This window comes from Lipophrys pholis, assembly GCF_963383615.2.
Source record: "Lipophrys pholis genome assembly, chromosome: 3".
In the NCBI taxonomy this organism is placed as follows: Eukaryota; Metazoa; Chordata; class Actinopteri; order Blenniiformes; family Blenniidae; genus Lipophrys; species Lipophrys pholis.
Window position 1 is genome coordinate 11,940,634 of NC_137627.1, and position 22,794 is coordinate 11,963,427.

Consider the following 22,794-nt stretch of genomic DNA (forward strand, 5'->3'; position numbering starts at 1 on the left):
CTGCACGGATAGAGGGAGAGAGAGAGAGAGAGAGAGAGAGAGAGAGAGAGAGAGAGAGAGAATGAAAATGCAACGAAAACTGCTACTGAGTCACTCTTTTTCGAATAACGATTGTAATATCAAAATACTTTGTGAATCAGAAATAACTCCAAGTCCACTTGCGTAACACCAAGTTTCCATGTGAGTGTCATATTAAATGTCTCCAGTGCGGCAGGCATCATTTCGAGTAAGCGAACACCAGCATGCAAACCATGTGGTACGTGCTGTGACGAGCGCAGTTACGATCACAGCATAACTATTTTGTGGCGTCTGTGCGGGGGGGCGCCGATTAGAATAACTCCAGATGGCTGCTTTTGTTTCTCCACTGACTGTTTTACCACCATGTGCTGTGTGCGCTGGCGTGTGGTACTTCCCCGCTCCCCCTCATGTAGAAACATCAGCGGCTCTGCTCGAAAAAGACGCAGGAATCAGGGGAATTCTTGCTGGGAAATGTGCGTTTCAAAGCAATCCCTCAGAACTATCTTTGTCCCCGACAGTTTCGCGGCCGTTCGCCTCGTCACAGGTTGAAATTGCAAAAAAGCGCTGCTGAAGTTTGACTGATGTTTTAAAAAGCCACACGCGTGTTTTACTGTGTGGCCGTGCCAATGCTTAATAAAAACACACTGAGGTCTTATAACTCACTTATGTAAGTCACCAAAAGGCGACTATTTGAATTAACCGCACTTTACGAAAGCGCACAAAGGCGCACACAACATAGTAATAAATAGAAACATCACGAACACTCACAAGCGGATGTTGCTCGGCAACCACTTGAATTAGTCTGATTAGGTGTTGCTGCTCGGGGGACTCCAGCTGTGACATCATTGCGGTCAGGTTGCCAAGGTGACGGTGGATTGTATCTGGTTGCTGAGGGTAGACCGAAGGCAGCACTCGTAGCAGCATGTGGTTACCTGCCAAACAGACAGAAAGGTATTTTCATCGAGGCACATTTCAAAATATGGACACAAAATTTCAAAATCTGAGAAAACGTTATTGAAAACCACAGACTATGGATACTTTTATCTAAAACCAGACCTGATTTATTACAGAATATTTTGTACTTGTTTGTTCTTTTTCTTCTATTCACTGCAATTCATAGAGTTAATGGGATGTACAGTGGTGTAGTGATCTTGAAAACGAGAAATTTCCACTTTGATTCCAGGCTTGGAAACCCTCCAAATGGAATTTTCTACGTTTCTCCCTGTTTGTGTGGGAATTTTCACTGGATACTGCAGTTTACCTCCACAATCCAAAAACAAGTGTTTGAGGCAAACTCGTAGATGCTGTTTTAACGTAATAAAACCAACTTTTTAGCATGCATTCACGCAAAGAACAGCAAACTGTAAATATTCAAGCTCTTCTAAACTGTTCGTAAGAAATATGATGGTGTAGTAATTGTACACCTTGTTGGAGAGATGCAGTTAATTTGTTGTAAACTGTCAGTAGTTCGGACAGCAAATACCACATTCATTGTTTTTTCTGTCTTGTCGTGCGTGGGCAGATTGATTTACTAACACCGCAGTGTGCAATACTGTATTAGCCTTTCAGAAAGGTTCTTTTTTCACTGTTTACGTGCAGACAGTTTTTTTTTTTACTTTAAAAGCCATTTTCAATGTTTTTGGGCCAAATTTGGATGTTTGAGCAGATATTAGATTTTATTGTTATGTTACTTCAAAACTAGTCTTCAAATCCACATGCTTTCATAACACGACAGCTGCAGTAGTTATTGACTGTCTATTATCTCAGGGTCATGGACACTGAGGACAGGTCGCCCTTCCAGGATGAACACACCTACAGACTATTTCAAAGTCAGCAAATAACCTGAAATGCAGAAAACTTGCTGATTTTGTATCACTGTGATCTTTCTATGTCGTCTTGATACTGTATCATCAATAACAATTAATAAATGCATTTGTTCAGGCGTGCTGCAGAATGTACAATGCGCACTTCGTATCACATTCCGCAGCATTTCTCTTTGTATAAATATAAAGGTTCTATTTGATGGAGTTGAGTTTCATGTGAGGTTACAAGCATCAACAAATGCAACAGTCTTACTGTGGTTTTTACTTGTGAGCCATTCAAGTCACAGCTTCAACATCAACACTGTTCGTGGTGAAATTGCCAGTTTATAATGGCAGATAAACTCGGGAACCATAATGACTGAATATATGTGATTACATTGAATTAAAACCACAACTGGTTTTGGGAAATTGTTGAGGGTAAATGTTGTTTACTTGATCATCTCAAGTGTTTTGTGTGATTGTAAAGTTGCGGCCCAATCAAATATATTTACTTTTTGGGTTCTTACAAATAACTTTGGCTACCCCCAAAAACCTTGCAAAAATCTCCCATATAACTTGCTCAATCACTCTGTTTTTTTTTTTTAGGCACCACATTCGCAGATTGTGAACAATTACCTTGGTGACTGATTTTATCACTGTCGAGTAAATCAACTGCCAAAAATATGATAACAGCCAGATTGTGTATAAATACCACAAACATGTCCGAAGACCAACACAACACCCATCGCCAAGTTGTGAAATTGTGAAATGTTGGTGATACTGGTGGTGCTGGTGAAAACTAAAAGCCAGAAGTGACACATAGCTGAAGATGAAAGCAAATCAGCCACAAAGCCCCCAGCATTACCCAGAAGCCACTGCCTGAGCTATGAAACATATTCAAATGATTCACGACACTGAACAGAATTTTTTTAGTTTTGGAGAGCACACCGATTGCCGGTGACATTGCTGCGATTTTATACAATGAAAAAGCCAGACCACCGTCTGTATTGTGCATTTTAATGGACCGTCGAAGGTTTCCTTTGGAAATGATCTGAGCAGTGGAATAACAGCTGATGTCAGAAAAATTAAAGGCTTGAAACCATGAGGTGTTGACATTTGGGGATTTATTCTCGTGATCCTTAAATTATCGGTATCTGCAACACAGATGGAACACAAGATATTAAAAACATGGAAGGGGGACTGGAAATAATAGAAAGACGTCAGTGCAAGTTCAAGGGATTTAATAATTAATCTGGAATGGTCAAAGAAAAAGGTTGACTGATTATTACAAGGAGTAAAGTACTATTTCAAACAATACCAACAGCTCAGGCTGCATTTACACTGCCAGTGGAAAGTGACCCAATTCCTATTTTGTTGCTCATGTGTGGCACAGATCAGATATGCGTTGCGACAGTGTAAGCAGGGAAAACACACATGCATTCAGATATTTCGAGATGGGATACAGGCCTGAGCTGAATGTGGCTGGTTACGTATATCAGGTGGTTGGAGGAAGATGCTCTATAATCTGAATGTTTTGTGTTCATGTAGGAAACAGATTTAAGATATAACAACAATGAGAAGCGGCATCAATGAAACAACTTAGATTTCGTACCAACATGCAGGCGGCATTGTAAGTCAAAATGTATTTAATAGTTTAGTATTGCTTAGACTCCTTTCAGACTTCGTTCAGAAATAACGAGGTTTCTATCTTCTATATATAATTTGTGTTCACGCTGAAGCAAAAGCCAAGAATAAACCTGGGAAAGAAGGTTAGAGGGAGACAGCAGCTGTGCAGCTCGAAAAAGGTTTTGAAGAACAAAAGTCACAGGTAACAAACTCCCTCAGGTGTGAAATTGAATTTGTGTGGGTTACAACTGAGTATAAACACTCTAATAAACTACAAAGTCCTTACTGAGATATAGTGACATGCTATTTTTGCAGCCTGTTATTCCCAGTCCTGTAAATTATCTCAGCATAAAAACATCATAATCATGTCTAATTGTAAGCTTTTAGCAAGCAATGTTGTCTTTAAAGCTCAATAATTAAAAGTGCATGCCTAATTTATTTGTACGAATCACGAGCTGCCAGTTGCTCTTGACTCAGCACAGATAAGAGTGATGATTGATTGATGAGGAAAGCTTAAAACAAAATCTAATCTCACAAAATGTCCAACTACCATTGAGATGCAAATCATATTTTATGCAATTAAGAATGAGAAACTAAACAACTGGTGTCTGAGATTGAATAGGGAACAGATGTTAGATAATCTTAACATTATTTTTGTCTGGCTGCATGCAAACTGTATATGTGTGCTTTACGTCTTGCATAAAACTCCATGAACTCAACTCTAATACATAAAACTTCGTTGGAAAACTCCTAAGCTGAAGATGTCGTCATGGAACTTTAAAAAAAAAAAAAGTTTTTATTCAATGCAGAATAGGCAACATGTCTTTGTACAAAGCTACATCGGGTATCATCAAACTGCTCAGTCAGCACTGGAGCTGATCCAATAAATGACCATGACCTGTCTTTATCTCAGTAAAATTACAAATAGATAAATTATGTCTGAGAAAAGTCAGGACTTGTATTGAAATTATGTTTTTACACCAACTGGTACTGAAGAAGTGACTCCATACAGTGGGATTGCTTTTTGATACAGGAGTTCACTTTTTAATGGAGCCTGCTGAAACAGAACATCTGTGTGCTGCTGCAGCATTCGTGGCATTCACTATTGTTTCTATTTTATCACTCCCATGGATCTCAGATGGATCAGTATTGAATCAAAATGTTAAGGAAATCTGACAACAGTGCACTTTGGTCGTGCGTGACTGCTCACAGCAGGATCCTCTGTAAGTTGTTGAAGACAACAGATGATTCCCGTCCAGAAGTCACTGTAACCACAAGCTGCGAGCCGAAAGTGATAACACAGGACGAGCAAGAGAGGACTGACTGTTCTGTACTCTGGTGTGAGAAGGCAGCCGAGGGGGAGATGCTATTTAAATTATGGTCGCTGGCTCTTGTCATGTCCCTTCTGTTGCTCTAAACACAGCTTACACAATGCAACATCACCACCCCCTATACTTTCAACACAAATCACCTTAAAGAGGGACAGATACAGCTCACACACAGAAAGAGAGAGCCGGTAATAACCATAAAGCAGAAGTTGTATCATTTACAGGTCTGTTCAGAGGAATGTTAAAAGGCAGGAGGAGAAACACTGAGCAGGATTTATTGAGCTGACCCTCTAGAGTACCCTCGGCCCTCGTGTGCGGACACACACACACACACACACACACACACACACACACACACACACACACACACACACACACATACATCTATATACAGCAGCAGCATGTGAGAGACCCGACATACTGTACTTGCTCTGCTGCATGTCAGGATCCTTATTTAACTCCCTCTGCGTCGCCGATTGCGTGCATCAGCCTCCGTACCAACAAACACCCAGCATAACTTTCCAATCCCAGTGAAACGTTCTGGAATGACCTTTGCTTCTCAGCACACAAAGGAGGTATTATGAAATGGCTGCTGTGACATTTTACCACAACGAAGAAGAGATGATGAAAAGAAGAGGTGATTTTGAAAGTGACCATTCCAGCTATTGTTAGCTTGTGTGTGTGTGTGTGTGTGTGTGTGTGTGTGTGTGTGTGTGTGTGTGTGTGTGTGTGTGTGTGTGTGTGTGGTTCAAATTAAACTTACGACATGACTCCACAAACATGATCAACTCTGCAGAGACTTCATTAAATCTTTTGGCTCTGACGGTCAGATTCCTTCTTTGTCCCTACTATATTAAAATACCTGTGGACATTACCGCGATAAAGCTCTGAGGCGGACACTGAAACGGTCGAAGTCGTGGGAAAAAGTCTTCTCCGCTTTAGATTTGACTGAAGTAAATATACGTTTGAAAAGACAATGAAATCACGATCCCCATCAATGATAAAACACTGAACTGCAAATATAATCCACAGTGTTATGACAAATATATAAACATCAAAGTATTGAACCGTTTCCACAATTGATAAGTGAGATTTTATTAGAGTCTGAGTGCAGAATGACATGTCTTCATCAAGTAAGTTCTTTTGACCACTTTAATAACATGGAGCGCGTGTGAATGAGATTCCACGTAATCTTGTTATTTGTACTTAAACAGGAGTATATGTATACGGATGCATCCACAGTGCTTTCCCGGGTTTGCAATGCTGTGACCAGCTGGAAAGCAACAATCCTGTTAATCCGAGGAAATGTTGTCATTTCAAGTTACAAGTTTAACTGGAATACTTTCAAGCACAAACAGGGATTTACTTTATTTCCATGTTAAAGCATTTCTTGCCCACACATTTATAAGAACCGAACCTCGAAGCAATGCAGGCCTGTTTGAAACTCAGACGTTTGTTTCTCTCTAGCCTGTTCTTTTCTCTTACAATATCAATAGTCTCAACCGACGCAAACACCCTTGATTGTGGATCCGCATCGTATCATCAGGAAGTTTCTCTTTTATACTGTCGCCTGTTGCCTAAATTGCATTGCTCCAGAGCTACATTGGCGTTAGGGCCATCAATAAAAGTAAATTGCAAATTGAATCAAGAACGGCTGCAAGAGTTGAAGATTCAAAAAGCCAAAGGCTTTTTCATTTTTGTGTCGCAAACAGCCGGTAATTGAATATCTGCGCTCTTTGAGATCAAATCAATTATCAATGAATCGACTCTTGTTGCAGCTCAAAGACGGGAACATTTTCTTCCAGCCTAATAATGTACATCACTTGCCAAAAGAAACTCCTAAACTCCAAATTCTTATGCAAGGGGAGGTTACTGTACAGGACAGGACTGCCGAGATCAGCACAAATTATATCCTGGGGGCTGTTTCTGGAGGAACTTTATGGCCTGAACGTGTTTTCGGCAGGTTCCAGCATTCACTCTATGTACTGTATGCACGTCCTTCAAATCGTATATCACGCCACTCAAATAACCTCAGGTGGGCAAGAAACGGTCAGATCAAAACGTGAGAGTCAGGAGACCAAGCTCTCCCTGACAGCCAATATCTTCGAGACGCTGTGCATTTTTGCTTCGTGAGCGTATCCCTCCTCCTTGCAATGCTGTAAAATAACAATTCAAACTATTCGGGAGCATCCAGTTACCAGTGTGCTCGGAAAGACCCGTAAGGATTCTCCTCACGTGTACACGCGATTCAAAATGTTTCAAGCGTAAAAAAATATTTTATGTCCGCCGTGCACTATAACAGCGGGCCAGATGGACAGCTGATAAATCCAAAGGCGGTCCCTCCAGCAAAGTTTTCAACTCTGTGACCGTCGTCCCCTTTCACCTAGATCACGTCGGGGCTGCGGACTCTCTCCGACGACGTGTGTGGATCACCGCACATCCCGTCCGTCCTGACTCATCAGAACCCTCCATCTATACCAAGGAACACAGGAAGCACCGGAGACACTTTCCACCTGAGAAAAGTCCCAAGCAGATGCATTACTCTGCACTTCTTTCTGCTGAGTCAGCATTTAACTAACCGCAGCTGGGGGTGTATTCAATAAGCCTGCTTAATGCAATTTATTCTCAGTGGTGAGAGGCGACTAAATCATATATAAAGCAGGTCATTTGCATTGAAAACACCAGTCACGAGGGTTGTTTCTTTTGTCATCCGATGGCACGTCTTCATGCTCTCACTTCATCTAAAAGCCACTTTCAGCCCAGTACATCTAATCTCTTGTTTCCCTTTCCACTTCGAAACACAAGCACCGTGTCTCAAGTAGCATGCTTGAACACTCACACAGACTATTATGATGTACATTACAAAGTTCACGGTACAAGGTTCTCAGACAGGCAGAATCTCAAACTCAAAAATAAGGAACTAAAAAAAACTCACATTAGGGCCTGATTTAATAAGATCCTGTTTGGAGCATGCTGAATCTCATGCAAAGACTGCACCTCCTTTGTCTGCATTTTGCAGGTGAGCAATTAATAATAACAATCCCATGACAGGCGTCACACGCAGGAGTATTCAAATGAGAGTTTGTGTGCATTAGACCTTGTTTAAATGAGATCGATCTGCTGGAAATGTATTACTTCTGTGTTTAATTGCTTGTGTTCAGCATGGCGTGAGGAAGCACTGAGACACTGCATGCACACAACAACGTGATGCCAAAGAGTTGATTGAACGTTACGGCAAATAAATCTGAAATTGTCGGACAAGGTGCAAAAAGCTGTGGGGAAAAAAAAAACACATTTTAGAAAACATTTCAAGCTCTAAGAACAGGGAAAACACAAGTTTTGAATGACACATACAACCATGAATTGATAATTGTTTAAATCTTTTTTTTAATGTTCAACTACCAGTCTGGAGGGAAAAGTAGTAGTATGTGTAATTGTTATGATTATCCTCCCTTCCAGATGAGTTTTTGGTGTTCAAAAAAACAACAAACACACAAACAAGAAAGAAAAATGCAATGGGCATAGTTGAATAACAAAAGGCAAAAAGTAAAGAATCAACACAACAAATAAGGTAAAGTTTAAGATGGTCATACTGTTGAAGGGCACATGTCTGTTTGTGAGCGTAAATAGAGGATAAATGAGCCTCAAAGCTCCACTGTCCTGTCTTAGGCAAAGGTTGCAAGTCCAAATGGCCATTTCTTTTTCTCCTGAATATCATAAACCAAAGATAAACTTTTCCTCTGAAGTCACTTGATAGCCTCATTGTGTGATTTGAGTTACTGAATAAAGCGGAAGGAAAAACATGGCGATTATTTGGAGTTATTTCAAAGACGGCACACAGACTAATGAAGTCCTGAACAGCAGAGATTCACATTGTGAGGTAAGATCACTAATGACTGTACAACCAAACGCCACCTGTACACAATCCACAGACTCAAACACTGATGTGCACATTACACAGATATAACAAGTTAATCCCAATTCAGAGTTTTCTCATCTGCATTTGCGAAGTCACTCAAGGATAAACTTTGGCTGACATAAAAAAACCTGTCCTTGAAAGACACAGGATTGCTTGATTGATTTCTTTCGCCCAGTGTCCCCGAGTATCGGCTCGCTGGCTGTTTGATCCACCGACTTCAATGTGGCCTCAATTGAAAGATTAGTATCATCAAATTTCCCCCGCTTGTTAATGTGTTGTGATTGATGAGACACAGGCCTGTCCTCTCTTGACCTCTTGTTGTCTCCTTCTCGTCCTTAAAGCAAGACAGAAGGTGCACAGATGCACTTGAACATATACAACATCATCGTGGGATTAATCCACGGACTAAACCTAATGATGTTGTTGGTGCATAGATATATATAAATAACAATATATAATATCAACTCATACATGGATACGATTCAGCTTATATGAAATTGGGGAAATTGTGATCAGATTGACAAACTCCAGGTTTCAGGGCATTTCTCTGCATGCTGTTCTAATGCATGCGTGTGTTTTCTCCGGTTATTTTCCCTTAGTCCAAACACATGCTTATTAGTAGTATGTGTGAGTGTGTGATCATCTGTTTCTATGAGTTTGCCCTGTGGTGGTTTGACAACCTGTCCAGGGTGAATTCTGCCTGATTTCTTCCAGTCCCCCCCCCCCCCCCCCCCCCCCCTATTAGTTCAAGTTTGTATTGAAGACTGTTCTCTGATTTAAACCATAGGTTGTTTTTTGTGTTTGTTTGTTTTTTCCTCTAAACCGCACAGAACCTTTTGTGTTGTGGTTTCTGTGTGTTTGTTTGTTAACTGGTCTCGGTTTACTGTTTATGTACATCAATGCATTGATCTAATTCACCGTTTCAAAGTTTAAATCCTAAAATGTAAACACACTTGACTCCTCCATCAAACACTTCAAGCACGGAAAAGCCGGTCGATAAAGCTACTTTATAACACAGTAATAACACAGTGTCTATCCTATCATTGTGTTTTGGGTATTCCAACACTTTTATTTTACTTTTTTTTTTTAAACAATGTAGGAAGCTGCAACCTCAAAAATAAAAAGGCCCAACTGGTAGACAGGTGTTCAGGATTGAACTCAATCAAATGAAAGTGTAAAATTCCACAGTTGTTTGGTAAGAAGCATCTATTAAAAACCTGATAAACCTTCAGCAGATGAAATCATTATTGTGTTTTATTGAGTGGTAATGGAGCAAGCTGAGAGGGCTCGCTCTTGCTCCTTCTCCCACCCCCCTCCACATGTCTCTCTGAGACATAAAAAGACAGATAACAAGTGAACAAGTATGTGTTTCAGTAGGTTTCTGAGAGGGAGGAAAACCACAGCGCAACGAACAAGAGACGCAGGCAGACAGAGAGATGGAGGGAGGGGAGCAGGATGAGTACGGGCACATCCTGAAATCACATGAGGAAGTTATTATTTCCATCCCACTGAAAGTACACAAGCGGGTACACACACCGTCACGCACACGCAGCGTATTCAGCATGGATGTGCAGGCAGTGTATACACATAAATATAGGAACACAGAAACTCTGAGGATCACAAATAAATAAAGTGAAGCAGGAGAACAATAAATCCATTTAGAGACTCTGGAGAGGCTCCATTCAAGCTTCCTTCCCACACACACACACACACACACACACACACACACACACACACACACACACACACACACACACACACACACACACACACACACACACACACACACACACACACCATCTCAGCATGGGGCAAAAATCAGGAAAGTTTATGCTTTCTGCTTCCTCCTCCCCCCTCCATTACCTCCTCCCCTCTCTCCTTTTCTTTCTCCCTGCAAGTCGCGGGAGCTGCAGTTATATCTGATTACGACACACAGGCAACCTCCAACGACGCATTACTCATCGCCCCGGCCAGCAGGCGCTGCTCTTACATTTCTATACTTGCGAGAGCCAAATGTTTTCACAAGGCAGGAGATTCACAGAAAAATTCCAATATTACTTAATTTCCTTGACAGACATTTGATTTTACACTTTTGTGTAATAACTGGGTTAAAGTATCTTAAGGGTAAAACATCGATGAGTAATAAAAAAAAAAAGAAAGTTCTTGCTGTGAGGAATGCTTAGTATGAAATAAAATTTTGAAGGATGGCAATTTATTCGAGCGATTCACCACAGTAAATATCTGGATTGGGAGCCTGTTTTCAGCTGAAGACAAAAGCCAGAAACATAATGCACGGCTTTCTGTCGTCCTCAAGGGGAATTCTGTTACTTTCTTGTCGGAAAATATGTTGAAAAAGTACCTCTGAGAATATAGAAAAGAAAACCACAATGGCACAAGAGTGAACTAATAAGCTTGTTTTAGAGTATCCAAGAGGGAAACAAAGCAAGTGATATGATCTTAATGTTACTGTGAACATACAGTATAATGGCTTAAAAATGTGCTGCATCAACAGGCACTTACCCAGTGAGCAATATTGGAACATGGACATGAAGTTTTTTTTGATATTGTTTTTTTTTTCATAGCTGAAAGAAATAATGTAGGAAGAAAAAAAACAATAGAATCCAAGCTGGGATAAGTAGGGCTTTAAGAATAGAGCACAGCAGGTATGAGTTTATGGGTAAATACAGTAAAAGAAGCATTACAGAGAAATAGACATTTATACGTGTGCGCCAAGGCAGCCCCTCGCTCTCTCCCCGGCTGGAGTACTCTATACCAGCGGGCTCCGCGCCAAAGGATTGCTCAGCATTTAACAAGAAAGAATGAGTGTGAGAGGGAGGAAGAGAGAGGGAGGGAGAGGTGGAGAGTCATTAGGGAGGAGGGACAACTACAGTATGGGAGAGTGAGGGGTTGAAAAGAGAGTGGTCGACCTGCAGTGCAGCAGAAAGTGACACAAGACAGAGAGCAGCAGCAGGAGAGACGAACCCAACACAGACAGACAGACAGACAGACAGACAGACAGGCAGACAGACAGACAGGCAGACAGACAGACAGACAGGTGACCGACCTGAAACTTAGCAGATACACTTGTTCACTTTGACGAGCGCACACACACAGACTTCCTCACACACACTGAGGCAGCAGCAGCAGCATGTTTCAGTGGAGGTTTCCCCAGGCAGCATGTGTGCTGTCAGTCTGCCTGTGTGTGGCTCTCGCCTATGAGGATGATATCGAGGTCAACTACGCTGACCCCTTCTACAACGAAATCACACAGGGAGACACGCCAGAACGTAAGTGATAACAGTGATCATTTGCTGTGTGTGTGTGTGTGTGTGTTGCAAGATAAGATTGATCAGATCTTGACTCTACGATGGCTGTGATTGCAATTTAATTAAATCCGCAAGTGTAAAATCAATTTGTCGCGGCCGTGTCAGGGGTGAGATCAGGACATTGACTTACAGGTTCAGTCTCGGTCAGAGTGGAAACGCAACAGGCTGAAGTTCCGAGTTTGTGTGGGAATCTGACAATGGTTGTAATTTAAAGTTTAAAGTGCCTTTCTGTATGCTGAGTGACAAACAGTCCGAACTCGGTGAGTTTTAGTCTTCAACGGTGCATTTTCAGTTATAAAGTAATTACATTTTGTGACAATTTGAAAAATATACACAGAACTCTAAGACAATCGAGCACATTGTGAACAATTCTATAAACGTCATGTATTTGCTGTCGTCAAACCGTCGCAGTGGGAGTGTGAACAAAGTAAAAGTGTCGCGTCATGCCGACTGTTGGCAGACGTAGCGAGAGATGAGCAGCATCAAATGATATGCTGAGACAGGTCTTTTTTTTTTTCTTTTTTTTTTGCCCCAGACGCCTAATACATATTACAACATGAGTGACTGGACATCAATTGCGGAAAAACACTCCAGTATATAATTAAGAAATTCTTCTCTCAGCTGTTCCGGAAAGCGTCGCGGTTCCCCTGCCCGTGTGCAGCACCGCACGTGTGTGGTGAAGCGCTGACAGGGGAGAAGAGCAAAGAATGTGCTCAAGTGTGTACATGAAACAGAACAAAAAGTGTGAGTGGTTGTGTGTTTTCTTTCTGTATGCGTGTCTAATCGGCTCTTAACAGCCTGCGTTTGCCGTTTGAAACCTGGCAGGAGGTGTAATTGCAGCACCGGTCGTTAACGGGCAGGAAACTGGGCACTGTCTCTAATGTGATTAAATGGGAGAGAGGTCAAAAATCGGAGTAGCTGAGAATAGTAAAACACTCACACGTTTGACTGGAGCCGGGGGAGGAGGAGGAAAGATTGTTTCTACATGGCAAAGCAAAGAGTGTGCGTGACTTAAGAAACACACAAGGCTTCATAATTGGCACGCCGGACCAAGACGGTAAAAAAAAAAAAAGTCCTATCACATGACTTAAGTGCAGTTTGTATGCAGGTGTGTGAAGTCTGAGCCGCAGATCATCGCTCCTGGCTGAAATCACCGATTGTTTGACTGATATGTGGATAAATGGGGACGACACGAGAGTGGTCTTGAAAGAATTCATTTTAGAACGGATGAGGGCAGAGCGAAGCAAAATGCTAAGATGTAGGTTTTCCCCCCAACACAACCGGGGCAAACATAAGGAGCAGGTCTTTTAGCAGTGACCCTTCAAACAGCGCCATAGTTTCAACAAACAGAAACTCTATAGAGAAGAAAAAAAAGAAAAAAGAAAAAGTGGAGCAGAGGGCATGAACCTTCCCATTTAATTTACTTTGAACATTGGGGACAGGAAGCCAAAACAAATCTTGCAGCCCTGTAATAATGCCCCTCTGGAATAAATCTGCAGGTATAAACACGGTCTGAGGGGCTCAAACGTTAAACAGAGCAGTGTGTTTTATAAATTTTATATATCTGTATATATATTCATACCCCCCCCGGTTTGTCGTATGCCCATGCTCCCCACTGCTCTTGTTATCTCTTGCCCTCCTCTCTGCAGGTCTTCCCCTTCCCTTTCCTTCCGTCTTTCACCTCATTCACAGCCGAGAAGCCTCATAATCTCACAGGAAAACCCGTTGCTTCAGCTTTTTAGGTCGCGAGTCAATTGTCCTACTTCTTTCTCACGTTCTTATCTTTGGCGTCCCCGTACGCTCCTGCTTCGTTGCTGCCAACAAATCTACCACCACGAGATCCGCTTCAGCCGACACAGCAGTGGACTCAATAACAAAACTGTTTTCACCTCAAGATATCAATATATATTAACAATTCTGCGTACAATTACTGAAGTCACACCTGCAGCAAGTTGAAAAACACAGAGAATAAGGTAAAGCTCTCCAAACACAAGAAAATTACAATCGTCTTTCATGAAGGAGAGAATATATAGGCAAAGAAGATTTGTGGCCATCGTTGGTTCTCTTACATAATTAACAGGACAAGGGCAACGCAACCAAGAACCTCAGCTAAAGATGTCTCTAAATCCAGCAAGCTCGTCAACAAAAGCACTAGTTGCAGGGGAAGAAGAGCGTCAGGTGTGGGCCAGTCCTAGCCTCCCCCGGGGTCTCTGGTGGTCTAACGAGTAAACATGTTTTTTTCAGTGCAGAACACAATCCCGCGTTCGGGTTTTACGTGATGCAGAACCCTCAATGAGTTCAACCTCTGCTGGAGATCTTAATCTTTTTCTCTTCTTCCTTCCCAGCGACCACGCAGAGTCCGGCGCCCTGCGATTCTCAAGACATGACCAAATGGGACAAACTCTTCTCAATGATGGAGAACAGTCAAATGAGGGAAAACATGCTGCTTCAGTACACTGATGACATCATTAAGGTGGAGCTTGGGTCACTGCGCAATGAAATGTTAAGGTTGGTTGAAAGAAGAAAAAAAGAAATCAATGAGTCGAGGTCTATTAAATTCTGTCATCTGACTCACAGTTGAAACAAAAGTCTGCTTATTTTACCATCACAGAGAACTTAGTCAACAAAAGTGTGATCAACCATTCTCAACCAAACATAGATTTATTCTTTTTTCTTTCTCCTCTTGGCTTTTTGTCAGGTTTGTGGTTCAGTATGGAGGCTCCTGTGGAGCGGCAGTAGAGACAGCGGGAAGACAGATGGCCTTGCAGCTGGAGAACCGTATCAGAGGAACTCTTGAGCGCCTGAAAATCAGAGATCAGTCTTCGGCTGCCGACAGCAGCCCTTCGCGGAGCTCCAACGACCTGGAGTCGACGCTGCAGCAGCTCCTCGCTGCGACGCGAGCGCAGGCCTCCCGACTCGCCAAGCTGGAGACCAACTGCCCGAGTGGCCCCGGAGCTGCAATGGGGGTGGACACTAAGGCGGGGTTTCAGCTTCCAGGGGGCGGCGGGGCGGGGCACATCGAGCAAGAGGTCACACCTCGAGACGCCACTTTAGACGGGCTGCTGACTGCACTGCAAGACATTCGGGGGGAGCTGAAGGAAGTGATGAGATCGTCGAGGCAACGGAACCTTCCTGCAGGTACGATCAATCTTACCGACAGAAACCCGCCTTAACCTTTGTTTCCTTTCTGACGTGTGCCACCAAAACGACCTTCTGCCTCCAATTTTTCTTCCACGGACACATTCAGGTCACGCTTCCAGCGACAAAATGAGACCACCCTCTTACTTCAGAGCATCCAACAACCAAACATGCAGCCTGTCTTTGTCCTAAATACCTTTTACACTTTCTCCTACCATGTCTCCAGGCATACTGTACACCTCAAGTAGCAACATATCCTTTTCACTTCACTCACATCAGTTGTGACAGCCAGCTCTAGAAATCCTACTTACTCCTCCTACACACCCATTCTAAACATATTTTGTAGCTCTAAAAAGATATCGTAGCAATAATGAAAAGGTTTGAAAACTAAAAAGATACACAAACAGCCAACAGGAAAAAAGGAACAACACGTGATTTTAGTTAGTTTCTGGTTCAATGTTCATTTGGGATTTAATTAATTTAACATTGACTCATAGAGATGCAAGAGGCACCACATATTAGTGAGCTGATTTCATTTCCTGGAATGAATCATATAAAAGTAAAATAAATACAAACAAACATAAACACACCTGTAGATTTATGGCACATACATAAAGAGCACAGGGACACATTGTCATTGCCAAATGAAACCCACTGCAAAGAATTATGGGAAAGTAACACCAGCCAGATGGAAATCATCATGACCGCGCACACACACACACACACACACACACACACACACACACACACACACACACACACACACACACACACACACACACACAGACACACACACACACACACACACACACACACTCACACACACACACACACACACACACACACACTCACACACACACACACACACACACACACACACACACACACACACACACACACACACACACACACACACACACACACAGAAACCTGAGATAAATGTAACATCAATATTTGGGTTCTCCAGTTTTATCAGGTCGAGACTGTGTCTGCTAACTGGCAGAGGGAGAGAGAGAGAGCGAGCGAGGTGGGGCAAGAACAACAGGGAAAAAGAGAAATAATGGAAAGAAACCTCAAAAGAGCACGGATGAGGGACACAGCTTGAGACAATAAGCAGGAGCATTTCCACATGGCGAATTGATCGTAATGTTTGCACATGCACATATATAGTCCAGCGCGGAGCTCTGTACCGCCAACAGCAGCTCTTCAGCGTCAGCGCGGTTATTTACGCTGCATTATGTGATGTGGGTCAAATCACCCCAAAAGGCCTCACTCAAAGGAACACACACACACACACACACACACACACACACACACACACACACACACACACACACACACACACACACACACACACACACACACACACTTTTCATTTCCAAACTGAAGTTACTCCCACAATGCAAAGCGTGTTTAAAAGGAAATGTTTGCAAATCCAAGTAAAAAGAACAGAGGGAAGAAAAATGTAATTAAGTAGAACAAATCAATGAACTGGATGACCCACGAAGATGTGTTCATGAGCTGGTAAGGCTGAAAAAGAAATTCCTATGATTCATGAGCTCATCACCTGACCATAAGCTGACCTTTGATGGTCTCATTCTGCTACCTACATTTGAAAACAACATTCAACCTTGGAGACCGTGAAGCCTTTAAGTTCATTAGGATTCCTCCCACGGGAATAAAGATCCAGTCACTTTAAAAGGGACAATCATTTTCTGTTACTCTCGCAAATATAAATTCTGATTGTATTTTCATATGATTCACAGAAGTGTTGGAGGAGTTTGTGTTTAATCTTCCACTGTTATTTATTATGCGCTAAGGTTTGCTTTCAGGCCTCCTGCTTTTCTCCCCTAATGGTAAAAGAAAAATAAATCCAAACAAAACGTCTTTCCCATGTGGTGTCCATGACACAATAAGTTAGATAAACACACAAGTTGCCAAATTATAATCACCAGGACATAATCACAATGTTTTTTCCCCCAATGAAGTTATGATTGTCTTTTCTGCCAAACTGTAACTCCAAAAATGTGGAGATTTTGTGCAAAAAGGCAGAATTCAATTTCCTGCAGTCAACATAAATCCTTGTTTTGTGTAAAATAGAGCAGAAACAACATATCTGCCGTCAAAATTAAGACTGCACAACATTCCATCAAAGTCAGCAAATAATCAACTTTGAATTTGAAAGCAGAAGTGCCGTGTCCAATCTTTGGGACTTTGTTGATTAATAGATAGATATAGTAAAAGTTTACCAGTTTAAATTTGCACAAATCTGAATAATACATGTTTTATCTATATTTAAGAAAAATTACTACCACAATATCTACTCAGTTGTAGTTTGTGTTGTGCCTGTTGTCTGCAAGGGCTCTTAATCCAAGTTCATATGAATTTTAAACCAGAGATATAAAGGAGACACGTCTTTCTTTCTTACTTTCTTTTTTTTTTTCATCATGTAGTAACAAGTAGTAGACTGAAGTAAGAAGCCGAGAGCAGATCGACTCTCCAGTCAGCACTCTTTAATGTCGACATTGTTCTGCTAAATGTTCATGTGAAGACAGGATTCTTAACAAGTGGTAACAAATGCTATGACATCTTTTTCCACAGGTTGTGAGATGGCGCTCCTCTTCCCCATGCGCTCCCGTCGCATATACACATCAGTCATACCGGAAGCTCCTCTCTCCCTGTCCTCCTTCACTGTCTGCATGTGGGTGAAGCCTTCCACCGTCAGCAACAAAACCGTGCTGTTCTCCTACGGAAACCACCGCAACCCATATGAGATCCAGCTGCTGCTCGGCCAAGCTTCAGCTCTCTTCACCGTTGGAGGAGAGACCCACCTCGTGGAGGCACAGGGTGTGGTGAGCCCAGGTCAGTGGATCCACTTGTGTGGGGCTTGGTCCTCCGAGCAGGGCCTGGCAACCCTCTGGGCCAACGGTAAAAAGGTGGCCTCCACACCAGGAGTGGCCGAGGGGCACGTGGTACCCGCGGGAGGCTCGCTCCAGCTGGGGCAGGAGAGAAATGGCTGCTGCCCCTCGTCTCAGAGCGGGTTTGAGGCAGGGTTCGATCCCAAGCTGGCGTTTGCCGGTAAGATGGCCGGGGTGAACCTGTGGGACAGGGTGCTCTCGGAGGAGGAGATTTCTCAGATGGCCTTGTGGGGAGGCCACGGCTGCAACCAGAGGGGGAGCTTGGTGGCGTGGGGCTTGACGGAGATGGTGCCACACGGAGGCGCTCAGTTCACCTTCTGATTCAAATTCTCATCCGCATCACGAGCATCCTCAGCATCGTGATAAGATTTCATACTCAAACTGAAGAGACTTACAATTGATCTTATCGTCTTTGTTTTTATAGTTTCACGTCTTATTAAAATGTGCCTTTTTTTTTTTTTCCCCCCCATTGTCTTCACTGTTATTGTTATTATGGATGCTAATGCTGCAATGAACTCTGCTGAACCTGTTCGGATAAGAGAAAGCCAATGCTGTGAGAGACTGAAGTTTATTTTTGTAACATAACCTTTTTGAACACACACACAAACACACACACACACACTGATGCACATTCAGTTTTTGTATTGTAGCAGAAAACGTGCTGCAAACAGCATTTACCAAAGACTTAATTAGAGTGCAAGACAAAGAGTTTGTTGTCAAAGCAAGCGAGTCCTGAGCCAGTAAACGGAGTAATCACCAGACAAGACCAGCAGAAGGGGTAAATATGAGGTCAAACAATTGCATGGGATTATCATGCAGAATGATGAGTTTCCCATTTTACAGTAACACTTGTAAAGAGATGGAAAATGTAGTTAATTTAAAATAACAATGGAAACCCAGCGTCGCCCTAAACCAATAGTTTGCTTTCCTACCCATTTTGTATTGTCGGTACAGTTATAAGTCCTGCTATCTACCCGCGCTACAAATGGAATCAATGGTACCACTCCTGTGTGTTATTAGTATGAGATAATGTCTGAAACAACATATCATGTATGAATATTTTTTGTCACTAAAAACTGCTGTACTTGCTTTGTTTTTAAACATAACCAACAAGCAACAAGAAAAATGATTTAAGCACCCGTTTTATTTTGTATTTTTATCAATTTGTGAAAACCTTTTTTTTTTTTTTTTTTTTTTTTAATAAATTTGAAGACCTTATATTTCTAAACGTGTACTCATCAAAGTGTTTACATTCATGCGAGTTATATGACTTCCGTTCTGCTTTGTCTTTTTTTGTCGATAACTCTCATTTAGTTGTAGGGAAATGTTTGTGCGTCTTTTTAATGATCCTGCAAAATGTAAAAAAAAAACAAAAAAACAATTGTAATTGTTAGTGAATTTCTTTTTTTTTTTTTTTAAAGTGAGGACAATGTTTACACAATCTAATCTTTTATGTACTAAGCTGTCTTGTATTATACTGTAAATTGCAATTGTTCATGTGAAAACGGTGAAACTGAATGTATTTTGTATATAAATATTTTTGCATAACGTGATTGAATGAAAAAGAGAGTACGGTTTAAATAAACTTTTCCAGCTATAGAATCCCTCTCAGTGAAAAACAAGTGTCACTGTTTCCTGCCTTTCAATCCCCGTATCTATTTTCTATACGTTTCTGACGGAAACCTATTTCTCCATTCAGGTTTGCCTACAGCTACAACACTTGGGCCAATTTCTTAAAAGTGTCCACTGGCAAAAAGTACAGACTCATTATGGACTTTACTGACCTCTGCAGGTCCGAAAAGTACAGACTCATTATGGACTTTACTGACCTCTGGAGGTGTCCTGTAAGATCACTCAATTATTAGCAGAAGGCCCCTGAAGCTTTGAAAGATCTGAGGTCAAACTTTCTTTTTTTCAAAAATGTCCAATAAAAATGCACTCAAAATTAAATTTGTGCCAATTACAGACAGGCAATGACCAGGCATACATGGTCTGCTACAATAGTCAGGTCGGTGACCAAACAACACCACAATCAAAAGTATGAATCACACTTCCTCCACTAGCTTACCCTTAAAATACTCTGCATCCTAGTCTCATACAATCTACAGGTAAACAATGTGCATGAAACAGCCCATTCGATGTATAAGCACACAAAACGCAATCAGAGATACATCCATCAGTGGTGAAAAGTTGGTGAAAATCTATCATGTAGTTTTGATCCTCAAAAGCCTATAAACTGAAATCCTGATCCAGAATCCGGATCAGAGGCCTGGTAGAAGAGGACGGTCACGTTTCACTACTCTCTTGTTTGCTGTTGGCACTTTCAGTTTTGGGGTCAACCAGTGCACCCTGACTGGTCTGCAGCTTTACCGCTCCATGTGCATCAAGCTGAAGTCCACCGTGTCTTCTAACAGCTGTCGATCACCGCTATTACTGAGCCTTTTCTGCAGGTGGTGGCACTTCTGTGGGATGAGTGTCAATGAGGCTTGTATGCCCCTGACCCCGTATTAGGTTCAGTGGGTTTCCTTCCTTTGACCTCTTTTGGTAGGTACCAACGACACCGAATAACCCAAACACTCCCTATTTTTGAGATCATCAAACAGAATCTTGTCTTTGTCACAAATTTAGATTTCGTCCGAGATGTGAAATCCTGTTAGTCGTCCACATATCATTTCAATTGATAAGCAATAAGAAAACAGGAGTTGCTCACTTAGACGATAATTAGATGTAAATGTACAAAAATGTGTGAATGGAACAATCATGAAAAGGATGCGATGACAATGCCTCTGAAAATTCTTCTGAAACTGTGAAAGAAAACTGCTCACACATTGGCTGCTGCACACATATGCTTACAGTTAACTGTGGCACATGCTGGCTCGTTAGAGAAACACTGGTTTACTTTTTTCTTCTTATTGTTCAGCAGACTCCAAATGCAACCTCTTGCGAAATGGAAAGCCCACCTTTCACTCCAACCACCCCCACTCCTCTCACCCTGACATCGTTTAACCTTACTCAGTAAATATACAGTATACATGGAGCAGTGGTAAACATTTTTTAAAGAAGACATAATTTTGTGAGGTAGGACATTCCAAACTTTACTCTGATGTGAGGATCAGGTTTTACATGGGGGGATAGAAGAAAGTCTGGACCTTAAATCCTGAGGGGATAGCCATTTGTTGTGCGTGTCAGACATCTGATAATGACCGAGTCCCTCTCTAGCCATAAACCCTTCATACTGTATCCCGCTGTTAGCTTCCAACAACTTGAAAACGCTCATAAAGTTGTGTATGCGCTGAGTTTGCCGATTAACAGCAGAGACACAACAAAGCAAAAGCCGTGCACCGGCCAGTTACATTCCCGAAAAACAAATAAAACCTGTGTTTCTGTGACATGCACACACATGTTCGCGCCATCCATCATGTGACCCATCATTAACCTTTCGCCTCTGTTTGTGCTGAGGTGTCAGAGCCGGGATGAAAAGTGTCCGGGCTTGCAAAAAATACTCAGCGTGAGGTTAAAACAGCCAGAGGGAAAAATGTGTCTGACATAATATAACCCGACAAACGAATCAATCATCTAGATTTGAGATACTACTACTACTACTACTACTACTAGTACTACTACTACTACTACTACTACTGTTGGTTGAAAGGTAGAGCTGGGTGTCATCTGCGTAGCAATGAAACTATATTTGTTCTCTATGAAAATATGGCCAAGGGGGACGATATCCAATGAAGTAAATGGGACCGAGGACAGAGCCCTGTGGGACACCAGAGGAGAGGTGAGATGAAATGTGAAAGATTTTGTCTGAATGAACAGAGTGTGACCAGAAAGATATGATGAAGCAGTCCAGGGGTGTTTGATACTGAAGGACGCCAACCTGTGGAGGTGGATGGACTGTGTGATGGTGTCAATTCACTAAAATTGAGGAGGAGGAGGAGGAGGAGGAGGAGGAGGATGGAAAAATAAAAGTCTGAAGTCGGCTGCAATCAGGAGGTAATTGGTGGCTTTAACGCTGAAAATGGTACGAAGGTCATCGGAGTTGTAGTGGTCAGACCGAGCATGTCTGTCCTTATTCCAATGAAATCTACTAATATTTGACTAATAACAGTAAAGATGGATGTCGTCCATTCCACTGCTTTAGTGGAAATGTGTTATTATCCATCCCCTTTTTTATTTTGTCTCATTATTTCATGTAACATTTCTTTCCTTTCTCTCAAAGTACACAGGGAAGGATGTGTCCCTCTGTAAATTCACGTTTAGTAGTGTGACCTTATGGGGTGACTTTGGGGGTCTCATAAATCTATACTGACAGAAAAAAACAGTGTTTCAGAGTGCAGCCTCTCCACATTTTTCATGTTTTTATCGTGTTGACGAGGGTCACATTCAGAAAGCTGTTTTTTCCATCAGGTTGTGTTGTCTTAAATTCAACACTTGTTTTGTTTTTTTTATTGTTGGCACTACATGAATTTGCAAACCCAGGTGTCCTTGATGACCCCTTGTTCATATCGTAATCATCACCAAGACTTTTTAAATTTTTTTTTTAGAAGTGGATATTTTCAGGATTTGTGGAAAAATGCATTGTATTTTGCATTATACGCGGGCATATTGTCATTCTGGAGACAGAAATTAAGTTCCTCATAGGGAGAATGAATATACTTTTAAGTGGCCACATGTTTCAAGGTAATACCAAGGCAGATAAGGAGCAGTTACAGCTGG

The 22,794-nt window shown here is 41.9% G+C and overlaps 1 protein-coding gene across 1 annotated transcript; it reads left to right on the forward strand.

Moving 5' to 3' along the window:
* The first annotated feature begins 11,525 nt into the window (after positions 1 to 11,525).
* On the forward strand, positions 11,526 to 19,689 carry ptx3a (pentraxin 3, long a). Its single transcript, XM_080460421.1, has 4 exons — positions 11,526 to 11,980; positions 14,365 to 14,527; positions 14,718 to 15,157; positions 17,759 to 19,689. The coding sequence occupies exons 1-4, from the start codon at positions 11,842 to 11,844 to the stop codon at positions 18,394 to 18,396; spliced, it is 1,380 nt and encodes a 459-aa protein (XP_080316547.1). The 5' UTR covers positions 11,526 to 11,841; the 3' UTR covers positions 18,397 to 19,689.
* The last annotated feature ends 3,105 nt before the right edge of the window (positions 19,690 to 22,794 follow it).